The sequence below is a fragment of the Mytilus californianus genome, unplaced genomic scaffold (assembly GCF_021869535.1).
Source record: "Mytilus californianus isolate M0D057914Y unplaced genomic scaffold, xbMytCali1.0.p SCAF_3, whole genome shotgun sequence".
NCBI classification, from domain to species: domain Eukaryota; kingdom Metazoa; phylum Mollusca; class Bivalvia; order Mytilida; family Mytilidae; genus Mytilus; species Mytilus californianus.
Window position 1 is genome coordinate 111196650 of NW_026262679.1, and position 17974 is coordinate 111214623.

Here is a 17974-nt window from a genome sequence, read left to right on the forward strand (position 1 = left end):
AGAACCAAAACAGCTGAAGAGCTATACGACCAAAAAGAGACCTAAAAATATAGCCAAATCAATTTAAGGTCAACTTTGCCTGAGGGAATTGAAACCTTAGTTGCTTATCAATTTCAAAATTTATAAACAGACAATTTTTGAAAGGTATGTTAAAAATCGTGTCAGTATCGTAGTACTGACTACTGAGCTGATGATGACCTTGGGGACTGATATTCATCCAGCTGTATCAACCCAGTAGTGCTGTTCAAAATGAAAACACTATAACTTTCATGAATCTGAAATGCTTTTCTGAATTAGTCAATTTTTGCCGGAAAGGGTCTTTTGATTTTTTATTTCTTTGAATGTTACAAGTCATTAAGTTTTAATTTTTATCTCAATAGTGAGTGGTCCATCTAAGTTTGTTGCTGAAGTGAAGATAAATGCAACGTGGGATGAAGACCTAAGTTCTGCAGAGAGCAGTGATTACAGACAATTAAAAGCAACATTTGAACAACAGGTAATTACACTTATTACCTGTTATTATAAAACTTACACGTGTAAGCTGTAATGCAATCAGTGTTTGTGTAAGTATGAGTTATTCTGTGGAAACAATATGCCCAACAAGTTATAATATTTATAATGTTATTTTTATCCAACTTTTAAGTTTGTAAACATAACACTATTTTTGATAGATTAGTAATTTGTGAATATATCTAAAAATAACAGTAATCTGAATGATTAATTTGCTATTGCAAGTCTACAATTAAACATTAAGTGATTTTAAAAATGCGTAGATTATAAAACTGTTCATAGCATTTGTACTATATTTTTAGGCATGGCTGCTGTTCTCCAACCAAGTTTTATTCTTAAAAGACAACATAGAATCCATAGATGTTCTTAGTTTCAAGTAAGTAATTGATAAAAAAAATTTAGTTATTAAGATTTTTTAAGGAAAAAGGGAAATTAAATCAGCATTTGATATTTTCAGAAAATGTATGTATTTAAAAGATTTCAGTATAAAACTAACTTTCTGAAGGTTTCCATGTTTTATCCGTAAAACCTGACACACAAACTTATAGATCGAGTACAAAACTCTGTGAAGATTTCCATATTTTATCTGTAAACACTGACACACAAACTTATAGATCAAGTACAAAACTCTGTGAAGGTTTCCATATTTTATCCGTAAAACCTGACACACAAACTTATAGATCGAGTACAAAACTCTGTGAAGGTTTCCATATTTTATCCGTAAAACCTGACACACAAACTTATAGATCGAGTACAAAACTCTGTGAAGGTTTCTATATTTTATCCGTAAAACCTGACACACAAACTTAAAGATCTAGTACAAAACTCACTTTGTTGGGAAGGTTTCAATATTTTTCTGTTAAATATGACATTTAATACACAATTTTATTGATTGACCAGAGGGCGTCCATGCCTGATAAGTAGTTCATCAACTGTATCACTAGCCTGTCAAGACTCAGGTTGTGAGTTCTAACCCTCCACATGGCAGATGTGTTCTACTCTATTCTTAATTGACTAGCATTGCCATTTTCCTGCTGAAAGATCAGTGGTTCTCTCAGGGCACTCTGGCATCCTCTTCCATTAAAAACTGGCCGCCACAATATAGCCAATAGTGCTTAAAGTGGCGTTAAACTCCAATAATCAATCAATTAATCAATATTGATTGATTACCAAACTTTTTAGATTTTTAGGTATGAATTGTAACATCACAAATAAAGGTTGCCTACATCCTCGTGCTTTGAACTTTGGTGGATAGAGACATTGTCAATCATACCGCATCTCCTTATTTTTTATAGAGTTCTTACTGGGATATCAAACAATCACTGTAATTGATCTGTTTTGAAAATAACCACCAATGTTATATAGACATATGAGTTTGAATGCCAACATTTCTAATGTGATAAATTAACATTTGTTTTCAGACCAGGTAGTGTTATAGTTGAATTTGCCATCATCATTAAATCAAATTCAGACTTTTATAAAACTCTGCAACTTGAGGACATCAGACAAGAACTTGTGAGAGCAATAAAAGAATTGAAGATGAATCCTCCAACAGCACCAAACTATTTTACATTTGTTGATGTGGACAGCATAAATATTACAGGCAGTGATGATGATCACCAAGGTAATAATGAGGTCTGAAAATTCTCCATAATAGTCAGGTTTAAATATAGTAAGGTCTGAAAATTCTCCATAATAGTCAGTTTTAAATATAGTAAAATTCCCAATTATCTAATTCTGAAAGTCATGCTTATTTCAAGTATTTACATGTGAATACAATATAAAATAGAGATATTGGATGGAAAATATTTAATAGTAAGAATGAATAGATGGTGAAGTCCACATCATAATAAATTTAACCTCAGACTTAATCTGTCAGTTTATATATACTTATGATGCAATCACAACTGAAACATGAAAAAAAAAGTTATGATAGTAATCATTATACTTATCATCAATCACTAACAATTATTCTGTGATAGATTTTTTTAATTTAAATCTGATATTTACTGTTACAAGAATTACAAGTAAATAAAATGTATCAACCAAGTATATCTTCTCAAGCAGAAACAAATATTCCTGATAAGGCCACTTTTTTTCATTAGTTGGATTACAGGATTTTTCTGAGACTAATAAAGTTTGGACAAAAGAGAGAGAGTATGTACTAAGAAGGAGGACAGTTCTCCTTATCCTAAAAGAACATCTTCTTAGCACGAAAAGATAGTGTAAAAAGTTACAAACTATAATATATATATTATATTCAATAATAGCCATTTGTAAATATCGTAATACCATCTTCCCTAGACACCTCATGAACACTGACATGCAGAAATTTGTGCCCGAAATTGGTTAGTACTTTCACATGGTGTGTCCAAAGGGACAATGCTGGCATCGTCAATCAATTTGTCTTTCTTGGAAGCTTTCACGGTGTCAATAACAAAAACGCTTTCACTAAGACATTCAAGAATAATGTCTATTACAGTCTGTAATGGTTTTGTGCGGACAAACTGCCCTAAAACATCCCCTTTCGATGGGTTTCTGATCAACATTTGAAAAAAAAATTGACCCGCCGTCAACCTCCATTTTCAACTGGTTCCTTTTCACTGCATTAGATCATGATGAAACGTTGACTGAACAGGGAACCGCACGGGATTTTCGAATCCACTCCGAGGGTATTCTGACTGGAGGAAGAAAGGCAGATCTTTTTTATTATGTTTTTATTTTTATTTGTACTTCTTCAAACAGAAAAGGGTCGGCGGTATTAAAAAAAAATCTTCAAAAACGTATTTATTTTTATTTCAAAATCGGGAAAAACAGGGTCGGCGGATCCGTAAACCAACAAATAAAAAAAAGTGGCCTAAACATGAAAAAACAATGTTAAACATACATAAACATGCCTCAATAGCACTCTAATTATGAAAAAAATATACATAAACATGCCTCGATAGCACTCAAACTATGAAAAAATATACATAAACATGCCTCGATAGCACTCTAATAATGAAAAATATACTTAAATGTTCCTCAATAGCACTATGATTATAAAAAAACGTACATAAACATGCCTCCATAGCTTTCTAATTATGAAAAATATACATAATCATGCCTAGATAACACTCTAATTATGAAAAAATAAACATAAACATGCCTCGATAGCACTCTAATAATGAAAAATATACTTTAACGTTCCTCAATAGCATTCTGATTATGAAAAATATACATGAATATGCCTCAATAGCACTCTAATTATGAAAAAATATATACAATGTATAAACATGCCTCGATAGCACTCTAATTATGAAAAAATAATATATATAATCCACTTTTTCATTTTCTTTTCATAAGATGTAACAACACCATCTACTACAACACTTGGTAAGTATCATTAAATTATTGGTAGAAAACAAGAAATTCATTAAATATCTGTAACGGTATTTCCTTCTTTTTTGTCGAGCCTGCGACTTTTGTCACAAAAGCCAGACATAGCGATCCTACATTCCGTTGTCAGTGGCATCCACAAATATTCACTCTGTGGTTAAAGGTTTTGAAATTTTAATAACTTTCTTAAACTATCCTGGATTTCTACCAAACTTGGACAGAAGCTTGTTTATGATCATAAGATAGTATCCAGAAGTTAATTTAAAAAAGAAAAACCTGTTTATCCATATTTTTCTTATAAATGGACTTAGTTTTTCTGCCAGTTAACATTACATTCACTCTGTGGTTAAAGTTTTAAAAATTTAAATAACTTTCTTAAACTATCCTGGATTTGTACCAAACTTGGACAGAAGCTTGTTTATGATCAAAAGCTAGTATCTAGAAGGAAATTTTGTAAAAATTTATTTCCTGTTTTTCCGTATATTACTTATAAATGGACTTAGTTTTTCTTCCAGTTAACATTACATACAGTCTGCAGTTAAAGTTTTTAAAACATTAATTAGATTCATAAACCATCCTGGATTTTTACCAAACTTGGACAGAAGCTTCGTACAATCAAAAGATAATATCTAGAGGAAAAAAAAACATGAAGTTGTGGTTAACAAAGACTGAATCCATACTATACACTTTTACCAAGATTGAATCCATACTATATACCTTTACCAAGATTGAATCCATACTATATACCTTTACCAAGATTGAGTCCATACTATATACCTTTACCAAGATTGACTCCCATACTATATACCTTTATCAAGATTGAGTCCATACTATATACCTTTACCAAGATTGAATCCATACTATACACTTTTACCAAGATTGAATCAATACTATAGACCTTTACCAAGATTGAGTCCATACTATATACCTTTACCAAGATTGAATCCATACTATATACCTTTATCAAGATTGAGTCCATACTATATACCTTTACCAAGATTGAGTCCATACTATATACCTTTTTCAAGATTGAATCCATACTATATACCTTTACCAAGATTGAATCTGTACTATATACCTTTATCAAGATTGAATCCATACTATATACCTTTACCAAGATTGAATCCATACTATATACCTTTACCAAGATTGAATCTGTACTACTAGTATATACCTTTACCAAGATTGAATCCATACTATATACCTTTACCAAGATTGAGTCCATACTATATACCTTTACCAAGATTGAGTCCATACTATATACCTTTACCAAGATTGAGTCCATACTATATACCTTTACCAAGATTGAATCCATACTATATACCTTTATCAAGATTGAGTCCATACTATATACCTTTACCAAGATTGAATCCATACTTTATACCTTTACCAAGATTGAATCTGTATATATACCTTTACCAAGATTGAATCCATACTGTATTTATATATTTCAGCACCTGATTGCGATAGTATGATGTACATATCAAGTATTATAAATAATCAATGCGATTCAGCAAAGTCGCAACTAATATTGGTCCACAAAGATAGAAAGTGCAGGTAATAGAATATAGAAATATCTGTGATTGTCAGTTGTTGAATTACTGATCTCAAACTAGATAAGCTGTTTAACTATTTTGCATACATCAGATCCTGGTTTTACGTTTGTGAATGTAATTCAGATTTTCCTGTTTTTCAATTTTTCTAAAAGCACAAAGTATAAAACACACTATGACCAGTCTTTGGTGTCCTATGCAGTTAAGATTTAGAATTTGATTTAAGGAAAACATTTTATTTAGACATTATATTGAAAAGGAACCGATTGTGTCCCCTTTTACTGAAATGAAGGACACAATTAAAACTTTCAAGTTATCAATGAAAAGACATGTGGAATATGTCCAAAGAGTATCAACATGTCAACATTCAGTTTTCAATAGTAGAGAATTGTCAATACAAATGAAATGTGAATTATTTAAACAAAAAATAGTAAAGCTCCGATACAAATCGCCAAATCCTTTAACAAAAAATGATTAAATACTAAGGTATAACATAAGACAACCAAATATGTGGCAGGATTAACATACTGTGGATTCATTTTTATTCGTGGTATACCAATTTTTCGTTGGTTTCGTGGGTCACAGCGAACCACGAATTCAAGAATTCAACGAAGAATAATCCAGAGAAATGTTTATGGATTCGGATGTTTATTTCTGGTTATGTTATGCAGTTCTAGTATAGTGTTGACTAGCGATAAACATTGTAACATAACATATGTTTTTATTGAAAGAAGATACAAGTATTTTGATTAAATCAATAATAAATATATCTAATATCAGTGATAATTTACTTTTTTTTAAATTGATTAAAACTGTTCATGGAAAATAACTGCAAGTTGTTAATTCTTCTTTGTTTGTTTTATTATTCATCAAACCAAGGAGTTTATATGATCTCCAAAATCAAAAAGAAATCCACAAATTACGTATCTGAATTTTTTATTTTTTTTTTTAATCAGCGATCCACGAATTTACGTATACCACGAAATGTCTTTTTTTTCTCTATCCACGAAAATTGATACCCACAAAAATAAATCAATCAACAGTAGTTGTCTCAACCCTTCACCTTTTTTAATCTTGATCAGTAGACTTTACAAATGGTTTATAAAAAAAACATTCAATAAACATCAATCAGTACAGGAAAAGTAATGATTAATAATACTGTATGAAAGAATTCTCTCGATTCCTGAAAGAAAGCTCAAAGTACTTTACCTGTTAAAAGATAGTTTGAATGAGTGTTTGTATACTGAACAATTCCATTTTTTTTATCTTCAATCTTTTACTGTTTTTATTTTCAGTGTTCTTTTAGACATGATTGGGTGTTTACTGTTCCACACACGTATCTGCAACAAGGAACAAATCGTTTCAACAATGTCGAGGGACTTTTGGTATATGATAGGACAAAATATATCATCAGAGTTTGATCCATTCTCATGTTTTGGTATGTATATTTTATCCTTTATTGTGGTGCTTCTTTTTAAGTTCAATTTTATTATTGTAATATTTGTCTCCTTTTAAAGTTCTTTAATTCACCAATGCTTGATATAAAAAGGCATTTAATGTTAAACAATGCATCAATTTTGAGTTGTTTTTATACGACCGCAAAAATTAAAAATTTTTTGGTCGTATATTGGTATGACGTTGGCGTCGTCGTCGTCGTCGTCGTCGTCCGGCGTCGTCCGGCGTCGTCCGAAGACACATTGGTTTTCGCACTCTAACTTTAGTTTAAGTGAATGGATCTCCATGAAATTTCACCATAAGGTTCAATACCACAAAAGGAAGGTTGGGATTGATTTTGGGGGTTATGGTACCAACAGTTAAGGAATTAGGGGCCAAAAAGGGGCCAAAAATAAGCATTTTTGTAACTTTCAGACAATAACTTGTGTGTAAGTGTATGGATCTCTCTGACATTGTACCACAAGGTTCCATATCACAAAGGGAAGGCTGTAATTGATTTTGGGGGTAATTGCCTCAAAATTTTAGGAATTAGGGGCCAAAAAAGGGGCAAAAAACAAGCATTTTTCTAGTTTCATGACAATAACTTGTGTGTAAGTGTTTGGATATTTCTGAAATTGTACTACAAGGTTCCATATCACAAAGGGAAAGCTGGAATTGAGTTTGGGGGTAATTGCCCGAAACGTTTAGGAATTGGGGGCCAAAAAGGGGCCAAAAATAAGCATTTTTCTAGTTTCCAGACAATAACTTGTGTTCAAGTGTATGGATCTCTCTGAAATTGTACTGCAAGGTACCATACCACAAAGGGAAGGCTGGGATTGAGTTTGGGGGTGATGAATCATAAGGGGGTTCAAAAAATTGGGGGGGGGGGATTTTTTTTTTTTTTTTTTTTTTCTTTTTTTCCTTTTTTTTTTCTTTTAAAATTTTCCATTTTAAGTTGGTTATTTCTGATTTATATTTAAAAGCAAATAATAATGATATGGTAGGAGATACACACCAAACAGGATGTGTAAATTATTATATAATAAGTATTGTGCAATAGCAAGAAATTTTCAATTGCACAGTATTGCACAATAGCAAGAAATCTTCAATTGCACAGTATTGCGCAATAGCAAGAAATCTTCAATTTAACAGTATTGCGCAATAGCAAGAAATATCCAATAGCACAATATTGCGCAATAGCAAGAAATTGTCAATTGTACAGTATTGCGCAATAGCAAGAAATATTCAATTGCACAGTATTGTGCAAAAGAAGATACTTCGTATAAATTGCTTATTTCTTGATCAATTTCAATGGGGTTTTATTCTTGAATTCTTGGGGTTCTTTAATATGCTGAATCTAACCGTGTATTAAGTTTTTGGATTTTGGGCCCCGTTTTTAAATTGGTCCACATTGAGGTCCAAAGGGTCCAAAATTAAACTTTGTTTGATTTCATCAAAAATTGAATTATTGGGGTTCTTTGATATGCCGAATCTAACCGTGTATTTAGATTTTTAATTTTGGGTCCCGTTTTTTAAATTTGTCTACATTAAGGTCCAAAGGGTCCAAAATTAAACTTAGTTTGATTTTAACAAAAATTGAATTCTTAGGGTTCTTTGATATGCTGAATCTAAACATGTGTTTAGATTTTTGATTATGGGCCCAGTTTTCAAGTTGGTCCAAGTTGGGGTCCAAAATTAAACTTTGTTTGATTTCAACAAAAATTGAATATATGGGGTTCTTTGATATGCTGAATCTAAACATGTATTTAGATTTTAGATTTTTGGCCCAGTTTTCAAGTTGGTCCAAATTGGGGTCCAAAATTAAACTTTGTTTGATTTCAACAAAAAATTGAATATATGGGGTTCTTTGATATGCTGAATCTTACCATGTATTTAGATTTTTTATTTGTGGGCCCGCTATCAAATTGGTTCATATTGAGGTCAAAAGGGTCCAAAATTAAACTTTGTTTGATTTCATCAAAAATTGAATTATTGGGGTTCTTTGATATGCCAAATCTAACCGTGTATTTAGATTTTTAATTTTGGGTCCTGTTTTTTTTAAATTGGTCTACATTAAGGTCCAAAGGGTCCAAAATTAAACTTAGTTTGATTTTAACAAAAATTGAATTTTTGGGGTTCTTTGATATGCTGAATCTAAACATGTGTTTAGATTTTTGATTATGGGACCAGTTTTCAAGTTTGTCCAAGTTGGGGTCCAAAATTAAACTTTGTTTGATTTCAACATAAATTGAATATATGGGGTTCTTTGATATGCTGAATCTAAACATGTATTTAGATTTTAGATTTTAGGCCCAGTTTTCAAGATGGTCCAAATTGGGGTCCAAAATTAAACTTTGTTTGATTTCAACAAAAATTGAATATATGGGGTTCTTTGATATGCTGAATCTTACCATGTATTTAGATTTTTTATTTGTGGGCCTGCTATCAAATTGGTTCATATTGAGGTCAAAAGGGTCCAAAATTAAACTTTGTTTGATTTCATCAAAAATTGAATTATTGGGGTTCTTTGATATGCCAAATCTAACTGTGTTTTTAGATTTTTAATTTAGGGTCCCGTTTTTCAAATTTGTCTACATTAAGGTCCAAAGGGTCCAAAATTAAACTTAGTTTGATTTTAACAAAAATTGAATTCTTCGGGTACTTTGATATGCTGAATCTAAACATGTGTTTAGATTTTTGATTATGGGACCAGTTTTCAAGTTTGTCCAAGTTGGGGTCCAAAATTAAACTTTGTTTGATTTCAACAAAAATTGAATATATGGGGTTCTTTGATATGCTGAATCTAACCATGTATTTTGATTTTGGACATTGGACCATAATAGGTAAATTAAAAAAATTGAAGTTCTTAGACCACATTCTTTCTGTGTCAGAAACCTATGCTGTGTCAAATATTTAATCACAATCCAAATTCAGAGCTGTATCAAGCTTGAATGTTGTGTCCATACTTGCCCCAACTGTTCAGGGTTCGACCTCTGCGGTCGTATCAAGCTGCGCCCAGCGAAGCATTTTATTTATGATTGAGTTTCACTGGTTGACCCGGGGTCAATCGGTGTGAACAACTTCATCGAACGACAGGTTCTTATTGTGGCGTAGTAACAGAAGCATTGTGACATGGGAAATTTACTGGAAAGTACATGAATTGGAAAAATATGTCTACTAACATTTTATATACAGTATTTATTGATATTATCTGTTTTATTGATATTATCTGTTAAGAACAGAAAATAATGGAAGAATTACAAAATAACAAAAGTGAAACAGTTTCAATTGTATGCATTCAACCATCTTCAACCATTTAACAATTTATTTTTAATGTATTACATCTGAAAACAGAATATTAACAGTAAAAGCTGTTTTTGTCTATTTTGACATGTTATAGTATATTGTGGATTCATTTATTTTCGTGTGCACCAATTTTGGTGGATATTTGATTTTGAGGTTTTTCCAGATTGTACATACATTTCTATAGAAAATTTGTAATTCATTGAACATTTAAATTCATGCTTTCCCTGTCCCCATGAAATCCTTGAAAAGTGGTATCAAACAAATCATAATGAATCCTCAGTAGGTAAAAGTTTTAATTTGAAGATTTTTGTTATAGGTCCAGGAAATGAAGTTGTATTGCCAACTATTGTTCCACTGAATGTGACCTTGATGCCTTGTGTTCATCCTGATATAGTACACTACATTCTAAACTATGACTGTTATTACTATGGGTTACAGGAACAAATGCAGGGAGAATCTAAACTTGAAAGTTGCAGGTAGGGTTAAATAATGGACAAAAAGATTTTCCAAAATCAAATTCTAAAAAACCCTATGTAAACCAAACCTTGTTGGGACTAAAGATTTAATTAAGAGATGCATTTGGTTGGCAAAGCAAAATAAGTAGAAACTTTAGGGGATAGATGCAAAAAAAAACATCTATAGCTATACTTGTCAGCAGTTTGTTTTCAATATCCTCTCTTGAGCAATTAAAGGCTTAATAGCCAAGATTCTGGCTCCTTGTTTCCTCTTGCTAGATTATATGGCATTTTCAGATCAAAGATCCTGTTTCCTCTATTTCATGGGGCCTCGGTGGCCGAGTGGTCTGAGTAGTTACTACTGTAATCACTAGCCAGTCAACACTGAGGTTGTGAGTTCGAACCCCGCTCGTGCGGGTGCACTCGACTCCAATCTTAATTGACTAGGATGGTCAGTTTTCCTATCGAAGGTCGGTGGTTTTCTCCGGGCACTCCGGCTTCCTCCACCAATAAAAACTGGTCGCCACGAAATAGCCCAAAAGCGGTGCTCAAAAGTGGCGTTAAAACACCAAAAATCAAAAATCAATCAATCCTCTATTTCATTATTTTAATGGCTTATTTGGCATTGTTTGAAATAATGAGATTTCAATTTCAAATAATTAATATTTTGTATGTATGCACTACATATAATTTTATTTTATTGCAATTTATTTTGTTTTTGTTGACATCACGTTTCATGCATCACTATTTCAGATGCCTATGTTTTACAAATTTATTGCCAAATGGGCATGCAAAATTATTATATAGTCGCCATGGTAACCAGTAAGGCTGAGCAACAGATATAAAATAGTTTTAAAATAGTTTTTCTTTTAAGTTAACTGGAAACTTGTCTACAAAAAGAATTTGATCAGATTATTATACCCCCGCTTTAAAAAAGTGGGGGTATACTGTTTTACCTCTGTCTGTCCTTCCGTCAGTCCGTCCGTCCCATGAATATTTTCGTCGCATTTTTCTCAGGAACTACTTGACAAGGATTTCTGAAATTTGGTTTCAGGGTTTATATAAGTAAGTTACACTGTGTGATACGTTTTCAGGTTCATCACTCAACAACTTCCTGTTTACCTAACACTTGTATTATTTTACACATGATAGCCAAGTTGAAAATTTTCATCACATTTTTCTCAGGAACTACTTGACAGGGATTTCTGAAATTTGGTTTCAGGGTTTATATAAGTCAGCTATACCGTATGAAGTGTTTTCAGGTTCATCACTCAACAACTTTCTGTTTACCGAAATATTTCGGCGGGGGTATCATCAGTGAGCAGTAGCTCACAGTTTTACTTGTTTGCATCAGGATCAGTTGATTATTCTTACATGGAGACCAAATTAAAATCTTTATGTATCACTCATTGCATTATTCTTACATGGTGCCTACTTAAAAGTTAACAATATTCACTAATTATTTCAATACATTTCTGGACATATCTTTTTTTTTAATTTTAATTTAGTTTTATTTTTTAGATTTTATTGGTACTCTTCTGCTTGTCTCTTTGGAACATTACAGACAAACAAAGATCTACAAGGACAATGTTCTTTGGAAGAAGTAAATGGTGTTTTAACTAAATATGAAGACGAATTGTTTAAAGTTTCTCCAGATAATGTCACTATGTCAGAATGTCTTGGTGAGTGTTATTTATTAGATTCCCCAGATGATGTCACTATGTCAGAATGTCTTGGTGAGTGTTATATATAGATTTTATTCGTCATCATTATAGCATTAGTTATGATTCTATCTGTACATCTACTGAATAATGCAAGGACAATGAAATATCAGGATTTGTTTTTTAAAGCAATTGCTTTTATGCCATCGCGTATGGCCATCTTTGTGACGCAAATCAGAGACTCTGCCCAGATTAAGCCATAGTATTTTGTTAAACAGGCTCCTGGTCTGTCATTCTTAAACACCTATGTATGTTTTCTAATGTAATACATAGCTTGAAACTTTTGAATAATGTTAGTGGATTTAAGAGGTTTCAGCATATGTTCTTGTAGATGTATTTTTGTATTTAGGGGGACAACCGTTTGACTATCAAAAAACATAGAAGTCCGAGTGAAAAAAAGTGCATTTTTATACCTGCGATTCCGTTCTCCTTTTGTACGATGTTTCAACAAAATATCGAATCATTTCAGTTGTTGATTAGTATTGAAAATTTTACTGAATTATTTCTTATTAAATACGGTTTTATATGTTTAATTGGTGTTTCTCTTAGAAAGAGGCCAGGTGCTCTATTTCATTCATAAAATTATCGTTCATTCATAAATTTATCGTAAAATCAAAATCACTACACAGGTTATACGTAGTGTCAAATGATTACCTGTAATCTAAAAATAGACAAACTTAACTGACCTATTTTGTTGATTTGTTTGCGCAAATAATTTAGCGGAACGAAACCGTTGTTAAAAACACATAACAATAAGTTCGTTTTCCTTTTTTGTCATAACTCCGTAAGATTTATCGATCACCTTACTAATGAAATGGACCGGTCAAAACGTGATAGATGCCAAGTCCAGATGAAGAGATATTTACAATTTGGAATTTTCTAGTTTCATAGATTGAAAAAAAGTATGTCCTTTTGAATATCATAATAAAAACTGGGTATGCATGACAAATGATGAAACCATTATCCTCGTCTTTCCAGTGGACGAGTCTACTACGTGTGTTGACACTCGACAGTCCACCATGTTTGCAATTTTATTTCACATGTTTTCGAAATATTGAAGATCATTTTTCGCAATGTTTCCTGAAAATTGATAAATATCAAAGCAACGAAGAGCTGTTTGTTCTTGTTCGTATAATGACGATTTAATGTCATGTTTGTCTGTGATTTTATTTCTTTCCCGTTTTTCAACATTTGCGTCTGGAAAGTTGAAATGTTTCAATTGAATGGTTAAATTTAAATTAATTATGATAATTGTTAAAATTAAATCAATAAAGGAAATTATTGCCCAGTTACAAACACTACCAGGGGATAATTTCTTTTTGAGTTATATGTTTCAGCACATGTAAATTTGACCCAACGTTAGCCTGGTAAACGTGTTGTCTCCTTGTGAAATATAAAACATATCAAAAATGACTATCTGCTAAAGTCTTTTATTGATATAAAGTTAAAACCTTCTTACTTCTCACTAGACAACACTCTTGTCGGGTTTAATTCTTATATATATATATGTGGATGAAATAGTCCCCAAAACATTAACATGGCAGCAATTGCTTTTACAGCCTTTAAGGCTTTGATTAATATCTCTTGTTAATCATGCAACACCTCAATACTTTTTGTGCACATTAACATCATAGTATAGGTCTCATAACAAGTAAGAATTTGGTGACACTTGATATCAACTTAAGTTAACTTACAATTTTTTTCAGGTTTGTACGAGTCAGCAGATAAGTGTACCAAAGCAATGTATGGTGATGATTTCTTCACAATAGCTCAGACCTGTTACGGGACTGCTGCGTCAAACAAAGTTGCTGCTCAATATTATATAATTGATCTATCTGATTACCCATGTCTGTAAGTATACTTACAACAAAAACATTTCCATATAACCTTGGTTATTACATCCCAGGTCAAACAGTTGTTAACTAATTGTCTTTCCCCTTATAAGTTCTGTTTGAACTTTATACATTTTTTGATGAAAATCAGTATTTGCCATGGTTAAATGAAAATTTGTATTTTGACTAAAACATTTCTGTACCTTGAAATGGAGTTGTCCCAATTTCAACTTAACATTCAACTTGTGGCATCAGGTATGATTTGCTATAATTAATTTTTGTATTTTTGAGTAAATTTAACCTAATTATGTTACACTGACTATTCCATAATAAAATATTTCTTATTTTGTACTAGCCTGATATTTCACCTTGATAAGGTCAGTGTGTCCCTTATCCAATTTACATATTATATATTTAAAATAAATGTTAAAACTCTGATGCTGCATTTTCTAATGTTGTCTCTTAACTAAAAAAACAGAATGGATATATAACTGAAAAGCATTTACACAAAATAATGTCTCCAAACCTCAGGTTGACCTCATATGAGTTATAGTTCCTGTTTTATTCAGTGTTTACCAAGAGATGTCAGAATGTTTATACAGATCAATAAATGAATATGATCTGTGCACGGATCTAACTGAGATGGAAGATCACATAATATGGCTAACTAATGGTTTAAATGACATTATGACCATAGCAATGGGAAAACCCCTTGATGAGAGAAAGACTGTAGAGACGTGTTTAGGTAAGTTATATGATAATTGTATTTTATTTCTAGGATTTGACTGTAAGTATTAACATGCTGCTTTTTAGGGTTACAAGAGCTCATTATATTTTCAAGTTCTGATTTTGTAGTTTTTCTTAATACTGCAATTTGTTACATCTAAGCTAACTGTTGTTTTTGTTGTTTTCATACCAACACATGGACTTTTCATATCTTAGGAATAGGTTAACTTGAGTCTTAAAAGTTCATACTTTTTTCTCAAGTCTTAATTTGCTGACAAGCCAAATATGAAAGTGTTGAACTTTTATCCTGGTCTTTATAATAATCAAGCAGTAAGGTGTCTTAGGATATATATATATACTCTGATCATTGTCTATATTGTAGGTAATGTAACAAAGACACCAGACTTTGGTCAGGATTTGTGTGATGATGGTGCTGGGTTGATTATGTCAGAAACCATGTGCATTTTATCTATTGTTAATCCGGTCTGCAAGTAAGTCTCATCAAATAGTTTTGATACCACCCTAGTTTAATTGATTTTTACAGGTATAAACAAATATGAGGGAAATATTTGATAAAATCTCTTCTGTTAGACTAACAATTTCATATACAACTATAGTTGTCTATGATTTACTCCTGCAGATACTGAACATACTTTTTGTAGTGGAAGTCAAATAAGACATAATTTGTGTTTGTTTCCTCCATCTTTTCACAGTCATGTCCTGTGTTACACTTATTTCTTTTTGTTGCATTTGAGGGTATTTCTGTCAAATGAACATATCTATAATCTAGTTTAAGTTTTAAGTTGTTTACAAATTTTGCCTATTTTTTTCAGTTCGTTGGAGTCTGCATACATTCCTTGTTTGACAAACGGCTTGTCAAGGAAAAAGATATTTTGTTCAGCTGAAAGAATTTGGCGTAGTCTAAGTACAGTGAGTGAGTTGTTTGGAAAGTTAACCCAGGGTAGAGTGGACATTTCTAGCTGTAAGTTTATTGCACTATGAAGTAATACAAATATATTACCCTAATAGGTAGTAGTTTTTGTTGAGCCTACGACTTTTGACCACGAAAGCTCAACATAGGGATAGTGATCCGGCGGCGGCGTTAAACTATTTTTAAAAGCTTAATATTTCAGAAGGTAGAAGACCTGGATGCTTCATACTTTGTATATAGATGCCTCATGATATGAAGTTTCCCTCTGTCATATGTCCATTGTCCTTGACCTCATTTTTATGGTTCAGTGACTACCTGAAAAAAGTTAAGATTTTTTGTAATGTTAATTTCTCTCTTATTATGAGTAATGGGATAACTATATTTGGTATATGCATACCTCGCAAGGTCCTTATGTCTGTCAGTCAGTTTTCACTTGAACTCGACCTCTTTTCATGGATCAGTGAACAAGATTAAGTTTTCGTGGTCAAGTCCATATCTCAGATACTATAAGCAATAGGTCTACTATATTTGGTGTATGTAATGATTGTAAAATGTACATGTCCAACTGGCAGGTGTCATCTGACCTTGACCTCATTTTCATGGTTCATTGCTCAATATTAAGTTTTTGTGTTTTGGTCTGTTTTTCTAATACTGTATGCAGTAGGTCAACTGTATTTGGTGTATGGAAATGTTTTACGATGTACATGTCGGTCTGACCGGTTATATTAGACCTTGACCTCATTTTCATGGTTCATTGCTTGTGTTAAGTTTTTGTGTTTTGGTCTGTTTTTCTTATACTGTATGCAGTAGGTCAATTATATTTGGTGTATGGAAATATTTTATGATGTACATGTCAGTCTGGCAGGTTTTATTTGACCTTGACCTCATTTTCATGGTTCATTGCTTGTGTTAAGTTTTTGTGTTTTGGTCTGTTTTTCTAATACTGTATGCAGTAGGTCAACTATATTTGGTGTATGGAAATATTTTACGATGTACATGTCAGTCTGGCAGGTTTTATTTGACCTTGACCTCATTTTCACGGATCATTGCTCAATGTTAAGTTTTTGTGTTTTGGTCTGTTTTTCTAATACTGTATGCAGTAGGTCAACTATATTTGGTGTATGGAAATATTTTACGATGTACATGTCAGTCTGGCAGGTTTTATTTGACCTTGACCTCATTTTCACGGTTCATTGCTCAATGTTAAGTTTTTGTGTTTTGGTCTGTTTTTCTAATACTGTATGCAGTAGGTCAACTATATTTGGTGTATGGAAATATTTTACGATGTACATGTCAGTCTGGCAGGTTTTATTGTCTCGCCTTGACGGAGTCAAAAAGCAAGACATAGGTATGCTGTTTCCGGCGGCGGCAGCGGCGTCAACAATGTATTAGTTTGTGATTAGGTCTAGTTCATGGTGAACCACTAGTGGTAGGTCAATGATATTTGGTATGCAGTTGTCTTAGCATTGGCACATCTCATTACCATGGAGATTATTTGGCCCTGCCCCCTCAGTCAAGGTCTATAGACTTTGAAACTTTGCTTAGTTTACATGTATTAGTTTGTGATTAGGTCAGTTTATGGGGAACCACTAGTGGTAGGTCAATGATTTTTAGGTCAACTATATTTGGTGTATGGAAATATTTTATGATGTACATGTCAGTCTGGCAGGCTTTATTTGACCTTAACCTCATTTTCATGGTTCATTGCTTGTGTTAAGTTTTTGTGTTTTGGTCTGTTTTTCTAATACTGTATGCAGTAGGTCAACTATATTTGGTGTATGGAAATATTTTACGATGTACATGTCAGTCTGGCAGGTTTTATTGTCTCGCCTTGACGGAGTCAAAAAGCAAGACATAGTTATGCTGTTTCCGGCGGCGGCAGCGGCGTCAACAATGTATTAGTTTGTGATTAGGTCTAGTTCATGGTGAACCACTAGTGGTAGGTCAATGATATTTGGTATGCAGTTGTCTTAGCATTGGCATATCTCATTACCAATGAGATTATTTGGCCACGCCCCCCTCATTCATGGTCTATTGACTTTGAAACTTCGTTATTGGTATGCATTTGTATAAGCATTAGCACATCTCATTTCCATGGAGAATATTTGGTCCCTACCTCTCAGTCATG

The 17974-nt window shown here is 32.4% G+C and overlaps 1 protein-coding gene across 7 annotated transcripts in view; it reads left to right on the top strand.

Annotated features, from left to right (window-relative positions):
- LOC127735795 (uncharacterized) overlaps positions 1-17974 on the top strand; it is a 216451-nt gene that overhangs the window by 150227 nt on the left and 48250 nt on the right. For 6 of the 7 annotated variants that reach the window (XM_052246113.1, XM_052246115.1, XM_052246111.1 and 3 more), the window contains 12 exons: positions 381-496; positions 813-886; positions 1932-2134; positions 3856-3885; positions 5343-5445; positions 6737-6879; positions 10498-10657; positions 12158-12372; positions 14064-14208; positions 14759-14934; positions 15298-15406; positions 15749-15897. In XM_052246113.1, the coding sequence (XP_052102073.1) occupies positions 381-496; positions 813-886; positions 1932-2134; positions 3856-3885; positions 5343-5445; positions 6737-6879; positions 10498-10657; positions 12158-12372; positions 14064-14208; positions 14759-14934; positions 15298-15406; positions 15749-15897 (1623 nt within the window). The remainder of the gene's footprint in view (positions 1-380; positions 497-812; positions 887-1931; positions 2135-3855; positions 3886-5342; positions 5446-6736; positions 6880-10497; positions 10658-12157; positions 12373-14063; positions 14209-14758; positions 14935-15297; positions 15407-15748; positions 15898-17974) is intronic. The other variant, XM_052246112.1, reaches the window with a different exon arrangement.